Below are 19,212 nucleotides of genomic sequence, written 5' to 3'. Positions count from 1 at the left end.
TATGATTATAATCACTTTAGCACGTGATTTATTTATCACACATATCCACAGGTGAAAAATAAGAGACAGGGTGTAGGTCCTGACCGGTTTCGGCTTTATTTTCAAGCCATTGACAAAGGACTGATACATAGTATTAAAATTCACGAGTATATATACTACATAGTACTGACGAACATACACACAACCGTTTGAGACTGCAGATCCACCCACAGGCAGGTGCAAGTAGGAGGAGTGGCTTTCAAAAATCATTTGGCTAAAATTTACAATAAATTCTCAAGGGATACTACCGCTTAGGGTACAAGTCCACACCTGACAGGTGTCAGGGAGGCGGGGTTGAACATCTCATTACCACTACTGCCCCCTTTACTGTGTTTACAAATATAATAATCCTATTTTTCATATATCTCTACAGCCTACCTTAAAATTTAAACACTTTACAAATTTCTTTTGATATTAAAGGATCAAGTTTATACATTCCTTGATTCCTTGACTGATGTTCATATTATTGTTGTAACTTTCTTTTATCTCACACATTGTTTATGTTGTTCTATTCTTTTTTCCAGTGCTTTCCCCGTTTGACCAATGTAAAAGTTGTCACAAGACTTACATGGGATTTTATATACACATCCTTTAGCATTGTCGGGGAAGTTCTTAATAAGTACCTGTTTCATGGTTTTATTGTTTTTAAAAACTACATTAACACCAAAATTCTTCAGGAGATGTGGGATATCTTACATATTACTATTAAGAGGTAGTACAAGCAAATTTTTGTTGTTGTAAGGTTCTTTTTGATTCTGATACATGGTCTTTTTTGCCGCTTTTAATGCATTGCTTAGTACATTTTCTGAATATTTCAGTTTCTTGCCTGTATTCCGAATCTTATCTATCTCCTCATCTATATATTCTGGGCTACATCCCGTAGTGCTCTTAAAACATGGATGCAAACACTGATCTTTTAACCTTATTGTTTTGTCCAGAATAGAAATGTACATAGGAAGAAATATTAGTAGGTTTTCTGTAAACACTATACTTAAACCCACTCCTATTTCTCCGTATGAGGACATCCAAAAGGGGTAGGCATTCATCTTTTTCTATTTCCATAGTAAATTTAATTGATGGTACTAATTGATTTAACCTGACAAAAAAGTTATTTACATCTTCGTTCCCTGGCCATACACAAATTATGTCGCCAACATATCTAAACCAAGGTACATTGCGTGGAATTATATTATTTAAAATTTTCTTTTCAAATAATTCCATATATAAATTACTTAGCACTGGGGACAGAGGGTTTCCCATTGCCATACCAAAATTTTGTGAGTAGAATTTTTCATTAAATTCAAATTTACAGTCTTTAACCCTTTTGGATGTCCTCATACGGAGAAATAGAAGTGGGTTTAAGTATAGTGTTTAGAGAAAACCTATTAATATTTCTTCCTATGTACATTTCTATTCTGGACAAAACAATAAGGTTAAAAGATCAGTGTTCCATCCATGTTTTTAAGAGCACTACGGTATGTAGCCCAGAATATATAGATGAGGAGATAGATAAGATTCGGAATACAGGCAAGAAACTGAAATATCCAGATAATGTATTAAACAATGCATTAAAAGCGGCAAAAAAGACCATGTATCAAAATCAAAAAGAACCTTACAACAACAAAAATTTGCTTGTACTACCTTTTAATAGTAATATGAAAGATATTCCACATCTCCTGAAGAATTTTGGTGTTAATGTAGTTTTTAAAAACAATAAAACAATGAAACAGGTACTTATTAAGAACTTCCCCGACAATGCTAAAGGATGTGTATATAAAATCCTGTGTAAGTCTTGTGACAACTTTTACATTGGTCAAACGGGGAAAGCACTGGAAAAAAGAATAGAACAACTTAAACAATGTGTGAGATATGCACAGGAAAATAGTGGTATATTTGTACATGTTAGTGAGAACAATCATGCTATTAACTGGGAAGGGGCAAAAAAGGTGGTGTGTTCTAATGATGCATTGGAAAGGAATATCATTGAATCTAGTTTGTATAAAAGAAAGTTACAACAATAAGTCAAGGAATCAAGGAATGTATAAACTTGATCCTTTAATATCAAAAGAAATTTGTAGTGTTTAAATTTTAAGGTAGGCTGTAGAGATATATGAAAAATAGGATTATTATATTGTAAAACACAGTAAAGGTAGTAGTGATGAGATGTTCAACCCCACCTCCCTGACACTTGTCAGGTGTGGACTTGTACCCTAAGCGGTAGTATCCCTTGAGAATTTATTGTAAATATTAGCCAAATAATTTTTGAAAGCCACTCCTGCCTTGACACCTGCCTGTGGGTGGATCTGCAGTATCAAACGGTTGTGTGTATGTTCGTCAGTACTGTCTATGTAGTATATATACTCGTGAATTCTAATACTATTTATCAGTCCTTTGTCAATGGCTTGAAAATAAAGCCGAAACCAATCAGGACCTACACCCGGTCTCTTATTTTTCACCTGTGGATATGTGTGACATATATATATATATATATATATATATTATATATATATATACGTATATATATATATATATACATATATATATATACATATATATATAATATATATATATATATATATATATATATATATACAGGCAGCTCGGTTAACAGCAGCATCAGTTAATGGCTATCTGGTTTACACGCTTGTCTAGTGATGCTGTTAACTGGATTTCTGTGCTGATCTCTGGTTAACAAAGCTGATATTCGGTCAACGGCGTCGATATTCAGTTGCAGCAGCTGAATATAGATATATATATATATATATATATATATATATATATATATATATAGAATATATATATATATATGTATATATATATTCAGCACTGAATATATATATGTATGTATATATATATATATATATAATATATATATATATATATATATATATATATATATATATATATATATCAAATATATATATATCTATATATATATATATATATATATATACTATATATATATATATATATATATATATATATATATATATATATATATATACAGGCAGCCCTCGGTTAACAGCAGCATCAGTTAATGGCTATCTGGTTTTACAGCGCTTGTCTAGTGATGCTGTTAACTGGATTTTCTGTGCTGATCTCTGGTTAATAGAGCTGATATTCGGTCACGGCGTCGATATTCAGTTAGCAGCACTGTTATGCAGGTTTTTAGTGCTGGTATCGTCGATATTCGTTGGCAGCATCAGCTGGGAACGGAATGCCCCTGCCATTAACCGAGGGCTTCTTGCATATATATTCTATATATACATACATATATATATATATATATATATATATATATATATATATATATTATATATATATATACACACATATATGATGTGTACAGTATATTGGATTTATATATATATTTATATATAATATATATATATATATATATATATATATAGATTATATATATATATATATATATATGTATATATATATATATATATATATATATATCCATATATATATATATATATATATATATATATTATATGTGATATATATATATATATATATATATATATGGTGTGTGTGTGTGTGTGTTTGTAGATATATCTACATATATATGTGTATGTAATTGTATATTGAAAAGAAACATAATTATTTTCATGTAGCTATATATATTACTCATCGTTCAACATAAATCAACATTTTAGCTTTTTTGTTACAATGACTAGAAAGTTTTGTTCATAGTGTGGAGAATGCTGACTTTTTTTAAAGGAGAATGTAGTTATTTCTTTTCTTTCAAACATACATTGTCAAATGCAATTGTCCATTGGCTTTTTATTACTTTCTTTTCAGTACTCGTTAACTTTCTCCTGAGCTCGACAGGGAAGTTAACAACTCTGAAACATTCCTATCGAGCTTAGGAGAGACTATGGAAACCAATAGAGTATTGATTGTAGAATAATTAAAAGCCAGTAGTCAATTACAATTCACAATGTATTTTGTAAAGAAAACTACATGCCTAATTATTCATATTGTATATTTAAATGCATATGGGTTACTGATCATTCAATAATGGGAAAGATATTTCAAAAGAAGTGGTATTTGATTTTCCCGTATTTTCAGATTTAGTATATTGGAAAAAATAAATGTTTCCTTTGCGCAAAATTCTTGATTCGTAATAATTTATATTTGAGTTTTTTTTCTTTAGAGACAGAGAGAGAGAGAGAGAGAGAGAGAGAGAGAGAGAGAGAGAGAGAGAATATATCGTTATTTCTATGCTCATAGATTACTGACTGCTTAACAAGGTATTATGTTTACCTGACCAAACTGTATTAGGCTTTCCTATGTTTGATTCCTATAAAGATTAGAGTGTAATTTTCTTACTTGAACTACGATAAGCCCCAGAACATCCATATTTCGAAATATGTTTTACAGCCGTGATTAGATCACATGTAATACAGTAACAAATCCTTAGAATAAGAGGCTCTTTGGGAAAAATGCAACATATTGCCTTAGTGTTTGGTCATTGGAATGTGGTACTGTGCTGGACTGGCACTCTGAGTTTACACTCTCTACCGGCAGATTGGTACTCCGTATAATACTGGCTGCAATTTATACCAGAGACCTTGGAGTCTGTTTATACTAAATTGATAGTAATTCAAGAGTGTTTATATGACAGTTTTGTTGTCAAACTTTATGTTTAGACTAGTGGTGAAAAAGGCTGGACCATTAAGGTTTACTCATTGAATGTCATCCATGCTGTAAAGGAAGTTGTACACCGTTCCAAAATATGTATCAGCCTATCTTTATTCCCAGTACTCTATAAGGCAGCGGCAAGGGAGGCTGGCCATCGTAGGGATTACTTATAGATTAGCATATAGCCCTGAAACTTGTACAGGTTGATCTTTTTTATGAGTACTTTATAGGGGAGTGGGAATATATATATATAATAAAATATCCAGCTATTATAGATATTCAGGCATTACTGCAGTAGAAGTATATCTGTAAAGATACAGTTGGTACAGCACTATTAAGGAGAGGACATTCCGTATTACAGACAACTTCTAGACAAATTATTGTTTAGTGATGAAGCTGTTAATAATGATACGACTTACTTTGAAGGTGGTAGTCACGTAGGACGAGCCATCTGTGATTATGGTTACTGAACGGTCTTTTATATCGGACGCCTCAAGAACAGCCCTCACTGCTTCGGAAGCCTCCTCCATCAGTGTCACGCTGGCTGTAATTAGGCGAAAGTAGTTTTAAAAAACATAAAATTATTAATAGCATATATACGTGTATGCATTATAGTATTATAATTATTATATTATAATATATATATATATAATATTATAATTATATATATATAGATATTATATATATAGTATATATATATATATATATGATATATATATATAATATATATTTATTTAATGTTATACTATTTCCCATAGCAAGAAGTAACACCGTAGACAAAACGCAGCAGTCACCACCATATTCATACTTTAGCTGCTGAATCGTGAATAATCAGTAACCCTTTGAATCTCCTTCATATTACTAAATTCGTCTGCGTATTGCTCGAATTCTCATGTTCATATAATTACCTTCCCTTTCCTGTTAATCTTTTGTATCAGTTTCTATGTCTTCCTCTCTTCCTTCCTCCCAACATTTCTGGGCTAAATGAGTATCTTTTCGCCATCTCATGTTCCTCTATTCTTCCCACATTATCAAACCATCTCTGCACGCACTGATCCATCACTTCACTCGCTCAACTCTTTACCACATCTGTGGATCTCCACATTTTTCACGAGTTCAGTGCTCAATCAGTCAGTCACTGCAGCTTCAGTTTTTTTTTCGTGCATTTGCAGTCTTGGATTCTCACTGTCAACCGAAGAAAAACAAAATCAAAACAGCACATTCTTCACATAGACACCCTGGATCTATAGGCTCGTACTAACCTGTGAACCTTTGGAGTGCATCTGCTTCCTGAAGTAGGAATACAATCGCCAGGTAGATTTTCAACATACCTGAGAAAGAACGATGAGTGAGAATTGGTGCAAATATCGTAATAATCGTATAGAGTCAATATAATCAAGTGAAAGTGGTTATTATTATAGTATTATTATTAAACACTTTTCAAATTTGATTATTTTACTGTAATTTGAACCTGGATACACCTTACGACTTAGAGGACATTGCATCGAAATAATGAAAACAATATAACCTTCATGAGCGAGTGGAAGTTCTAAAAAAAATTGACGTTACTGCATTATCCCTCCCACCCTACAAACAATATTTCCGTTCCACCAGGTTAATAATAACCTTTCGTATTTGTATAGTGTCTAGATTCTCTTGCATAAGGGGAGTTCTTGCACATTTTGCGAGTAAGCTGGAGGTTGGATCACGCCTTGTCTAGCTATCGTTATGGATACGTTTTATTTTACAAAATACAATATTGACTGTGGAAGTGAGAGTAGAGTTATTTATATCGCTGTTAGTACTGTTTCTAACTTGATTACACATCTGGCTCTCATATATATAGTACGTTTTAAAAGTTTTTTCAGAGGCTGAGTCCTCAGGCGACCAAAGGTTTTATTGGATATTTGTTAAAGGACCAAAATGACTGCTGGTCTAGAAAGCTATGTCGTGCAAGCCATTCTTTTTTAAATGTTTTCGGTACCTTTCAGGTAATGTTTTCCATTTTTTCTAGACTTAGGTTGTTAGGTTATGAAAAAAGGTTGAACAAAAACAAAGTTTCAAGGAATCTTCTGTATTACGTGATTTCTTTAATTAACATTTTTTGATACATTACATGCAATGAAATAATTCGTACCTCCTCTTTAATGATAAGCCTTCATACAAGGCATGAATGTCAAAATATGACGCGCTTCTGACAAAATGATTGGTTGGCTTTTCGATAAGAAGAAAATAGCAACAATTTACCCAAAACGTCTTGATTAGCACATGATGCCTGCTTGCTCTAAACGCCGAGAGAAATGCGTGCCTTACAAAAGGTGTTACACCTTCATGGGTGTTACAGGGAGTTTGTAATATAAAGCTGTTTCAAGATTTCTTAAAATGTCTCCTGAATTACAAAAGGAGTTACACTCACAAGTTTTCGGACGAACTGCTCACATGTTTAATATAAAAAAATTTTAATTGCCACTGTCAACATATTATTGTTCAAGTATTAGATTAATGCTGCTTACTTGCGTCTTTATACCTACAGTTGTAATGCCGTTATTCATTATTATTGGCGTTTAACACTCAATTTCCTGTGGGGAATATTTTATAGCTATGTGTCATATTTGTTCATTTTACCCCACATCTCTCAGTATGCGTATTTTGGTTATAAGTTTCAATTCACTCTTCCGGTTGTCAATTACATTTCTGTCAGTGATGAATGTTCCACATTTATTTTTATATTTTCAAACATCCAGCTTTTAAATTAGTTGTCTTAGTAATGTTTTCCTTTATTCCGTGCTCCTGTCACAAATATTCTTTTGAATTTTCTCACTACTCTTTCAATTTGTTTTTGGGCTTTTTTATTGTATGATATTAATGATTGAGGAAATTTTCACTTTCGTTCTTGATAGTGTTTCTAAGAAGTCAAGGCAGTGTTAATCTACTTACATTAATATGTCTAGCATCACAGCGAAGTTGAGTAATTATTTGATCGCAGATAAGGAAAAGATATTGTATCGAATATTACTTCAGACTTTACTTCATTTTCCGTATTTATGAAAAGTATATTGGGTGCAAGATGGGTATGGAATTTACGTTTCTTTTTATTATTTTTACTACATCTACAGCGAATGGCTTTGTGCTGATGTAAGACAGAGGCTTTTATCACATAAAAAAAAAGTAAAGAGCGGTGGTTATTTTGCAATGGTTGCTGTTTTTCTTTTAGCTAATTTAGCTATTCAGAAAGCCTACTTCCATTTCCTTGAAGTTAATTTATGAGAAATGCTTCGCTTTTGATAACCGATGTATGAAGCGCTTGTTGTCAGCAAACACATATGCTTGTAACCGACTGCTCACTGAATAAGGTGACGATATATTAACTAATATATCTATGCACTGACGTATATAGATATCTAATTAAGAGACCAAAACTTAGTATGGTGCCAGAGGGTGCAGAGAATGGTTGAGAACCATCTGCTGGCGATCACTATAGTCATAGTTATAAATAATGCGACTCAGACATGCCGCGCACATCTCCGGGTATCCCGTCAGATTTCCATTCGGAGGAAAGCGATGATGACCGTCATTGGCAATCTTCGCTCGACTGTGGAGGTGGCCTTCTTCCTGCCAGCGTTTGATCCACCTGTAAACGGAAGAGATGCTGAACCCCGTTCTCTTTGAGATGAAGGGCACTGACGCCCCTCGAAACCACAACCCTATCAGGTGCGCTCTTAAATTCAAGGCCTCGTCAACGGTGGACCGTTTCGTTGTCCCGTTCATCCTGAAATCGAAGGCGAAAATGTATCAGTGTTCTTTGAGAAATCTGGCGTTTGTGATTTCATGCACTTGTATTCTTAGAGGCGTTATAAAACAGTAACTACAGGTTGTAGACACTTCATCGCGGAGACTGGAATGCATTGTATCATTTTTGAATAAGTGCAGAGTGGAATACTTTGTAAAACAAAAAATCAACGAGGTACTTCCTTCAGAATCTTTCTTCGGTCAAAATTAATCAGCAGGTAGAAGGAGGTTCAAGAAGATTTCAATTATATATTAATAAACGGCCACGAAAATCATTTTGTCCTGTCAGATTTCCTTTATACGTAGGAAACTGAAATGGACGAGAAACGTAGAGATGCCTCGGGTGCTGTGGTCATGCAAACAAGGGTCAAGATTACGATGTTATTGCAGTTAAACGGCAAAAAACTTTATTTCCCGGAACTGATACATTATTAGACTTATAAAACACAAAAAAGATTGAAAAATTCCGCGTTTTTTTACAAGTAAAGGAAAAAAAAGGACTAATAAAACTCGTCGTTCCAAGATGTTTATCGAGACAATGCGAAACTTGACATCAGAAAACTCATATATTCTTTGACCTTGTAAGTGTGTCCCCCTCTTCCGTGGATCAGGAAGATCTCACGAAAAGAAGCAGGGATCATATTTCAAAACTATGCGATAATTTATTTGATATAAGTCTTATCATGCAGATTTTGCGTTTTGCGAAGTATGACTATTATGCTGGCACTCATAAGCAGGCCCTTTTACACTTAACATAACTGCGCTGAGAGCATGAGTGATTGGTCTTAAGCAATTATTGTCGTGATGATATCCTTCCCACATTTTATGATCCATTTGGTCATACAGAGAGACTTTAGGACATTCTCTCTCTCTCTCTCTCTCTCTCTCTCTCTCTCTCTCTCTCTCTCTCTCTCTCTCTGTTTACGGAGAGAGTATCAGAAGATTCCCTGAGATGAACCGGCATGATTAGCATGAATTTTCTGACATTTTTTTTCCTATGAAAGAAACTAAAACTTGTCAATTTTCTGTTCTTTATAGGTCCTTAAGCCAATCTGCTAAATCTTGCTTCACAACTTTAGTAGAACTGGATGTTGATTTGAGGTTGAAATTGCCGTTCTTTTGAATGCTTTTTGCTTTGTGAGAAAAGCAAAGAACGGAGCTCATTCTGTTTTGCTCTTCGTCAATATATATTTTTTTTCTCTTTTATTTATTCAACTCGGATAGCTTGGTCACCAAAAATACCAGCCATGACTGGAATTTTGGTTTATTTAGATACAATTATATGAGGCTATGAGGTTTGAAAGTCTATTATTTCATTTGTTCTCAGAGAGAGAGAGAGAGAGAGAGAAATATCTTTGCTTACAAGCCTTTCATCAAAATATAACTTTATTCTACCGAAGTGTCAGGTAGGAAAACACAATGTACTACTCAGGAAACATAAAAAAAATTAAAAAGTATAATTGAAATAATAGTTTCAAACAATACCAAAGCATAGGTCTAAGGAACTCATATAGCTAAATCAGTAATCCCAAGAAACATCGACTGGATGAAATCAAATGCTTTATTGAGGTACTTTGGTATGTCATAGGGGCTATTCATTTGTCGGAACCCAGACTTTTTCCGAGGACTAGATGTTAAGAACTCAGCTAAGAAATTATGGCACGTGAATTGAAAATGCACGCGTATTTCTATAGACGAAATCCATCATGTACCCATATATGGAGGGTTTCGTCCGTTTATCGTAATCATCCCTAAACATTCTAATATGGTTACCATGATCATTTGTAGCAGCTACACATGATTTTACAAGCGCTCTTGTTCAATGGTAAGGCATTTTGGACACAAGATGAATGTTTGTTCTCATATCTTCCAGTACCTCTCTTCAACATTGCAAACGAAGAAAAAATTTTTCCAGCTCTTTCATGAAAGAAAAAAAAAAGATTACTGCGATGTTGTTATGCCTTACAGTAAAAATTCTAGACAAAAAATTCAAAACTTAAGGATACAGATTCCTTAATGAAGACTGGGTCTAGTGAATCCCAAAAGAAGAAACACGTAAATCATTAGTAAGTACATAGGGTGGTATTTAATGTATGTTAATCGTTCAATGTTTTTGGTTGAAATATATACAGATCATGAATCTACGAGAAAGATAGAGAGAGAATGACTTCACAGTGCCTTATATGTTTGTTTATGACCGTGTCACAGGACAGCTCTAGAAGTCTTTAGAAATAAAATAACCAATATTTCAAGAGCTGGGTAAAAGCGCAACTGATACCATAAATATATCGTCACTCGGTTGTTACCTTTAATTTCATTCTTCGCATGCAATTAGGTAAGTTTTCTTGTTGCAGCCACTGAAATTTTAGTTAACGCAATGGTGGATTTCGAACATTCAGTTAAATTACGCATTATTTCCAGCATAATGCGCAAACAGACACGGTGATAAATGCTCTATCTTACGTAGATTATCATCGGTATTGTTGGGCGAATCAGATATTTTACGGAATGTACTGGTAAATGATCTTATTTGTTAAATAACTGTGTCGTTCAAAATGTCCAACCCACTATCCTCTTACCCTTTAAGTTTTTCAGCCGACATATTTGGTAAATAACTATTGTGCAAATGTCCTACCCACAATCCTCTTACCTCTTAGTTTTCCAGCCGACTGAGCTTTCCCTCGTAAGGTAACGAACTGCCCGAGGCTGAGGCTCGAGAACCTGGAAATTTCGCGTTGCTTGTTTATGTATACGTTAGGTAAGCACGCGCATGCGCAGCGTAAAATAAAATCTGAGTCATGGATGTCTGGCCAGAGCTTCAGGTGCCTCACCACCGTTTGGAAGTGACGCGTCCGTCACGGTAAAGGAAAAGTAGACGGGGGAGAAAACCGGTTAATTCTTCATGATGACGACATCCGTCAAGTGTCATTAGGTAGAATCCACGATGAAATTAGTGGCAAAAGTTTCGGCAACGCAAGACGAATATTCGGATTTCTTCCTCCTCCTCCTCCTCCTCACTCTCATCGTGGGCTCTCTCCTTACCTACCGCTCGGCTCTCCCCCTACCCCCTTTTTTTCTTTTTTTTTTTTCCCTTCCCTTTTTTACCATCCTCTCTCTCTCTCTCTCTCTCTCGCTCTCTCTCTCTCTCTCTCTGCGAAGTTTTTTTTTCTTAATGCTTTTATGCTGTGTTCTTCCGCCCTCTTTCCAACGTCGTGAGATTAGCGCTGTCATTCATTGTTTTGACCTTACATATGGTTGCCATTTTTATAAAAATTTCCACGTCTGTGATTAGTATTTTCTAACTGTGTTAATTACGTTAACTTTGATCTTTGGGTATAAATCCTTTGAGTATTTTTTTTATTCATATTTGGTATTTATAGTTTGTATCTGTATGGGTCACTGAGAGGATGAAAATCTGAACTGGGGTCATTAGTTATACACTAGACCAGAAAAGAAGTCAAAAGTAAAGACATCGTTTAATGCATTCCGTCAGAATTAAATTTCTTTATCTTTATTTTTATGAACTATCGTGCATTGGTCGTAAGCTTCGTGTCTTTAATATAGTTGGTAAATTGTACAACTTATTTTTATCTTCTTTATATACCGTGTATCAAGAATTCTGACTAAATATCTATGATGCATCATTAAACTGTGAACGGAAATTATAAGCAAAAGGCTAAAGGACTGTATATGAGCGACTGTATTTTTCTAAAGACAAAAATGTTTCATATACATTACTGTGGTTTTTCCTTATTGGTCTGACTAATATGTGATGAAAGAATTTACTGAAACCCATGAGATCACTAATATGTATGAAGTATCGAACACAAGCTAAGAGATGAAAGCTCTCACTAATCAGAATGTGATTGTGATGTGTTGGTGAAAGGTAACCATTGGAGACTAGAATTTGATCCTGTCATATGAAACCACAAGCTCAGTAAAGTAGATTTTAGGCTTTAACTTTTGATGTCTGTCATTCTCTCATAGAAAGACACATAGAAATTAAATACATTTTTTAGTTCTAATAACAGTTTAGTGGAAAAGTTATAATATTTGTGAATTACAGGCTAAGTGAATTTTCGTTATGCATGTTGCCACTCGCACACTTTTACCGAGATGTATTGAAAGAAGTCAGCTAAAAAAAGAAGGGAATGAAAATTAAGGGACTGCACACCCATGGAACTGTTTTGAACCTGGGACATTTAGCCTAAATCCTTCCCCCACCCCCACCCCCACCCCCCCCCCACCCCAGCCCCTCTCCCCAGACAACTTTTCCTGACTCCCACCCCTACTTGACCCGTAGAGTTCAGTACCTCGGGTACTTAAGTTCTTTTCTGTAACTTTTCCAGAGATAATCCTTCAATATAAGGGAGCACAGTTACCGTGAGAATTTTCTGTCCGCCATATAAATACCATCTGAAATATTTCTTTGCATTCATGACGCACTATGAAAAAGGCAACAGGAATTTCTGAAAAGCTTGAGTTCGTCATGATATTCACAAATAAAGCTTTAGCGTATGTACTTACTTATTCAGGGTCCTTTTATCATATATATATTTGACATGAGTTTAGATCAATCATTTTTGAATTGTGGCATATTTCACCTTTCAGATTTACGTTAATGCGATGACGTACTGGAACACTTGTTTTAACCTCATAAATGTTCTTCCTTACCCTGTATTTCTTCTCTTATGGATTTCCCTCGAGTATACGACAATGCTATTATATATATATATATATATATATATATATATATATATATATATATAGTATAATCACACTCGATGCATGATTTTTATAGGTCAAACACTATAGTCGGAACCGGTCAGGATTTACAGCTGTTTATCCTTTCTTCTTTGCCTGTGGTGTTTGTTTAGGAACAGATATAGAACGAGGAATTCAATATTTATTCCAGCATCCAGGAAAGACATGGTTACAGAAGCTCTGCGGGTGGGTTTTCCACTTCAAGAGAGGATGTATCCCCAATACCCAATGTTGAACAGGACGAACAGAGCGAGCACAACAATCTTGGAGATTCTCACCATGAAATCTCCTTCGTTCTTCTGCGAGGCGGAGTTGGGCTTGCTGGCGCTGCCTTGTCCCAGCCAGGCAGCAGCTCCTACTTGGATAATCGAGGATATTTTTCCAGAACTCGGGTACAGAATGCTGTCGATGATTCCGTGAAACAGGATGACGATGAAGGTGATGGCGATGCAGAACAGGAACCAAACGTCTACCATCTTGAAATAGGAGGTCTTCGGGAGAGATTGTGACACCTGGGAAATTGGTGTAAATGTCTTCACTAAACAATCACAGCTTACGTCATAGTTGTATGAAAAGATGTAAGTCGTAACGTAGAAACACGGACACACACATACACAAACACACACCATCATCTAAAAATGAGTCAGAGGGATTGCTCTGTTTTCAAAATATGTCCATATTATTATTAACGAGCAAGTGAATACAATGCGCTCATGTTTTTCTTAAATGTATTTCAGCTTTGAACATGATGTATTATTTACATTAATATTTCCTAACAATGTGCAAGATTTATTGCTGAGGAGCTTATTAAAGTACCCAAGAAAAGTTACATTTCGCCTTTTGTGTCTTCAAGAATATTCTCTTAAGTATGTACATAGGCCTGTGCTGTGTCTATCGCTGAAAAGTGACTTTGAAAAGGAAGGTACTAAGATTCAGGGTAACAGAAGAATGACCAAGTTAAAACATTAGGTGAATCGGGGCTACCAACAACAGTAATAGGATTGAACACTTGAAAATATGATTTAATGTCGGTTAATATGCAAAGACAGCATTGAGACAATAAAAAACAGCACCTGATATAAAGAGGGTAACTTCAATTCTGGCATAGTAAATGGTTGCTGGATAATTGACCAGCTTGAAGACGGCGCCATAGCGACATAAACCTCATGGGACCTCACCTGCGAAAAAAGCGTAGCAATGACCAACTGCACCGTAAGGGCGGCCATCATTCTCGTGTCAAACATGTCAGTTCTGACGAAGAGGGACATGTAGCTGATCGCCAGAAGCACCAGCGTCGGGATGTAAATGTTCAGGATGGCATACCCAGCAAGCCGAGACAGTGGGATCTTGATGAGGGCTTCACTGTACTCTCCTATTGCTTCGTATCCCACTTTTAGACCTCCGATCTGAAAGATGATGAAGTGTAAATATTTCAATGGAAATCTTTTGTTGGTACTAGAACAGTTCTATAAAAAATTAAATAATTGCAATTTGTACTGTATAAATCATGCGTTACTAGGTTTCAGAAAACGACAGTTACGATCTGTGTTATGACAAGAAACCTACATATGTTTGCAGGGCTACCACACTGTATAAAGGTGGTATTGTTAGAGAGGAGAGTTTAGAGATCAATTTTTTGCTCTGAACAAGGGAAAAGTTGACGTTTATTAGTAGACTTTCTCACTTTGATCTTTACTGTTGTTCAGCCTTTGTGTACTCACTTCAATATATATATTATATATATATATATATATATATATATATATATATATATATATATATATACGAGAACCAACCAATCGAGATGCATAAAAAGACTGGAAACAGAGTGAGAAGAAGCGAGAGAGAGAGAGAGAGAGAGAGAGAGAGAGAGAGAGAGAGAGAGAGAGAGAGAGAGAGAGAGAGCAGAGTAGCTACACAGTCGTAGAATATAAAACACAACTGACAAAACTCACGTAATACTCCGCTGATAGACTCTCCCCCAAGTTGATGGCCAATGACTCCACCGAATCGAACATGAGGAAGGACTTGGGCGCCGACGAGATCCTGAGGTGCATCGAGCACTCCTGGATGTCAAACGGATAAAGCAGCAGGTTGAAGTTGGCGTCGAAAGTGATGCCGTACTTTCGCTTGATGGACAGGGCGTTTGAATTTTCCCGGAAACAAACCCTCCACTGTAATCAGTTTTATTATTATTATTATTATTATTATTATTATGCTCCTTCTATGAATATTACTATACTAAAAATTTATTATTATTATTATTATTATTATTATTATTATTATTATTATTATTATTATTATTATTATTATTATTATTTTATTATTATTATTGGTTGCAGGTCCACAATAATATCGCATGTGAGTATAAGGTCTTTTAATGGACAATGAAAGCTTTCGAACTTTGTACTAAGTTCATCTTCAGTCAAGAAGATGAACATAGTGCAAGGTTTGAAAGTTTTATTATCCATTAAAAGACCTTATGCTCACATGCGATATTATTGTGGGATCTGCAACCATTGTTCATCAGTTTCGACACAGAAAATTGCGCCCATTATTATTATTATCATTATTATATTATTATTATTATTTATTATTATTAATTATTATTATTACGTATATATTTCCGTAGATTACTTAACATAACAATATACCATTTCATAGTTGATATTTTGAGCAAAGATTAGGTGAGTTGGTTGTTATAGTGGCGTAAAAATGATTGATTATATGTAAAAAAAAATTAGTATCTATTTGAAAGTAAGGAAGTAAGGCCCCTGAAAATAAAATGCTTTTACTTTACAATACACAGGGAGGGTATTAGAATGCTGCACATTTTAAAGTTCTAAAAAAAAGAAGGCATCATAAAACTGTCGTAAGTGCATAACAATAAAAGAATAACGCACCCTCAGCAGGCGCAGTTTCATCCCTCGTCTTGAATTCAGAACTGCGGTTGATCATCATAGAGGTGTATTCGTCCACGTACGTGTGATGATTCCCTATCGCATTGACGAACGTGACATCAGGCGTCCACAGTGTCCTCATAGCTTCGAGAGGAAGGACATTCAGTGTATCGTTAACTTTAAGGTTCAGATACTGCAGCCTGTTGTCCTTCCACGTTAACGTGAGTTCGAAAGTCACATCAACGGCCATCTCCATCGTCTTGACCGCCATCGTGCTCACACGCATGGACAGAACGACGAGGAGACTCAGGTCTTCCCCCAGGTTTGATCTGGGGGGCAGGTGCTTCTGGTATCCTTCGGGATGGTCGATCAGCATGCAGTCAGCCTCGTCGCTGTTGTCCCGACAGTCATATTTCAGGTCGCAGCGCTTGTGGTGAGCGACGCAGCTTCCGTCGTCGCAGGTGAACTCGTTCTCTGCACAAGGAGTCAGAAGCAGGATGCGCTTCTGATTCGGTTCCTGACCGCACACTGGCCTCTCTAGATGCCACACCCTCCTACCCATTGGATAGTTGGGCTTTGCAGCTTCCATCCTCGCTATGGTTTCATTCTTAACGTCGTCAACCCAGACCCACTGCTCCCCTTCTTTTCTTATGTAGTAGCTCCCATAACCCATGAAGTAGAGCTCACCAAGGAGCTTTTGATACGCGACAAAGTAAACGTTCCGCACTTCGCTCTCACAAGACCCCAAGAGCGAAAACCTCTGTTGTTCTTTGAATGTGCAAGCAACGCATTTCCTGTCCACTTTGCAGTCAATGTCAGCCATGCCGTGAATGGTCAGAACGGCGCAGTTTTCATACTTTAAGCCATTCGGTTCCGCCGCGCAGCCAGATTGGATTCTTCGGTATTTCTCCATTGCCGTAACGCCAGACACCTTCTTCTAGCGAGTCTGAATAAGAAGTCCAGTATTCGAAGGAACAAACATCTGAATCGGGATACGTGTTGTTTGCTTCCTCGCTTATAGCTCTGACCTCTTTCAGAGAATCGACGACTGGCAACTCGGCGCCCAGAGCTTCGCACAAATACTGAGCAGTGTCAAAGTACAAGCTAGGAAACCAGAAGTGAGACCGAATTTTCACGTCTTTACAGAGATCTGCCAGAGGCAATTCAAAACGAGAAACATTACGCAGGATCCAGCCTTCATTCCAAGATATATAATTTCCTTGCAAGTCGATACTACAAGTACTCATGTTCCAGATTTCTTCTGTACTCAGTGCTCTGTCCCAGACGTTTACCTGATAAAAAGAAATAAGCCTGGTAAAGTTAAGTCTTATCCGAAGAATTGTCTCAGTTACTGACTTACAATGATAATAATTGTTGACGTTTATCAGCTGGTTCAAAATGAAATTACTCGGCAAAATTATGAATTAGATATTGGTCAGTATCATCAAATATATTATGGAAAACGAATTGCAATATTAGGCAAGAATAGAACAGAACCTGCTATATTATTACTATAGATTAACATCAACCATGCATCTGATGTCTAGGCTCGTCCCTTACGAAGTTCCTGATTGGCTGTTGATAGTCCATTCACAGGGCTGGAAACTCTCAATCTCTCTCGAGAGTTCACATAGGCAGGAAGTATGTTCCACCTCTCCTGAGGATACGTCTTTCAAAAGTATCCTTCAGGAGAGGTGGAACATACAACCTGCCTAAATGAACTCTCTAGAGAGACTGAGAGTTTACATCCCTGTGATTGGCTTATCAACAGCCAATCAAGTGCGTCGTAAGGGACTGGGCTAGACTTCAGATGCACGGTTGATGTGAATCTACTATAGTCATACTGTGGTGTACCTCTATCCAATGAGGTAAATTGTCCAATTGAAGAAGCTACATCTTTCAGTAGTTGACAGACGGTCACTCTTAAATTACTGTTCAGATAACCTTTCGGTTTACATCCACAAACGTCTTACCTGACTTAGCTTGCCACTGAAGCTCCTTTCTGCATAGTCCCCCTGCCGATGGTTGCTGTTTGTTGCCGTAGACAGGACGTCCGACATTGTACGCCTGGTAATTGGTGAGCTTACCGTCGATGTACGTTTTAATGACCTTTTCGTTGTAGTCGTATGTGAAACAAATGTGGTACCATCTGGAAATGATGAGGCTCCTTCTCAGTCGTGCTAGAAATGTTACTGACAAATGCACATAACTTACACAATGTTTATGTAAGCCCAATACTATAGTACATTCACATCAACCGTGCATCTGCTGTCTAGGCTAGTTCCTTACGACGCTCATGGTTGCCTGTGGCTTATCAACAGCCAATCAGGAGCGTCGTAAGGGACTGCCTAGACGTGAGATGCACAGTTGATATGAATCTACTATAGCGACTACAGTTTCCCGTATATATATATATATATATATATATATATATATAATATATATATATATAATTACTATATATATATATATATATATATATATATATATATATATAATATATATATATATATACACACTGAAAGGTATAGAAGATGGGCAGTGGGTGTACAGCAACGCACCTGAACATTCGCAGCTGTTCATCAAGTATTTGGAAGTTCCAGTTCCGAGCGATGACAGGCTGACTCGTTCAACCCAAAGTTCTGGGTAGAGAAAGGAATCATAATGAAATGCGTGATTTTTTTCATTTTTTGCTATAGATGTTTATCAGTCGGCCATATGTCATTTGTGACAATGATTATTGTTTGGGTCATTGCAAAATATATCTTATTTTTGTTTTAAAAAATTTAATAGTCAATTGAAGGAGACAACGTCTGAAAAATTAGGGGAAGGGAGGCTACAAATTTCATTTCTAATAATTATATATATATATACATATATTATATATATATATATAATATATATATATATATTTATATTATATATATATATAGTTTTACATTATATTAAACTTTGTCCCTACTAAACGAAACTTCCTCGTCAATATGCATTTATTGTAGATATGCAAAAATCATGAAGTAAAATTATTCTTACTTTCCCTTTGCGTCTCCTTGTCTTCAACAAACAA

At 35.8% G+C, this 19,212-nt stretch overlaps 1 protein-coding gene across 1 annotated transcript in view; it reads right to left on the bottom strand.

Annotated features, from left to right (window-relative positions):
* Positions 1–16,968, bottom strand: part of LOC135210479 (uncharacterized) — a 35,018-nt gene extending 18,050 nt beyond the window's left edge. Inside the window, exons 1-7 of the mRNA XM_064243370.1 lie at positions 16,149–16,968; positions 15,163–15,311; positions 14,424–14,651; positions 13,471–13,757; positions 8,202–8,461; positions 5,955–6,023; positions 5,112–5,236 (exon numbers count right to left, since the gene is read on the bottom strand). Coding sequence (XP_064099440.1) covers positions 5,112–5,236; positions 5,955–6,023; positions 8,202–8,461; positions 13,471–13,757; positions 14,424–14,651; positions 15,163–15,311; positions 16,149–16,968 — 1,938 coding nt within the window. The remainder of the gene's footprint in view (positions 1–5,111; positions 5,237–5,954; positions 6,024–8,201; positions 8,462–13,470; positions 13,758–14,423; positions 14,652–15,162; positions 15,312–16,148) is intronic.
* Between the last annotated feature and the right edge of the window lie 2,244 nt (positions 16,969–19,212).

Source organism: Macrobrachium nipponense, chromosome 39 (genome assembly GCF_015104395.2).
Source record: "Macrobrachium nipponense isolate FS-2020 chromosome 39, ASM1510439v2, whole genome shotgun sequence".
Taxonomy (NCBI): Eukaryota; Metazoa; Arthropoda; class Malacostraca; order Decapoda; family Palaemonidae; genus Macrobrachium; species Macrobrachium nipponense.
Note: the sequence above shows the minus strand (reverse complement) of the source record. Positions and strands in the feature narration are given on the sequence as shown.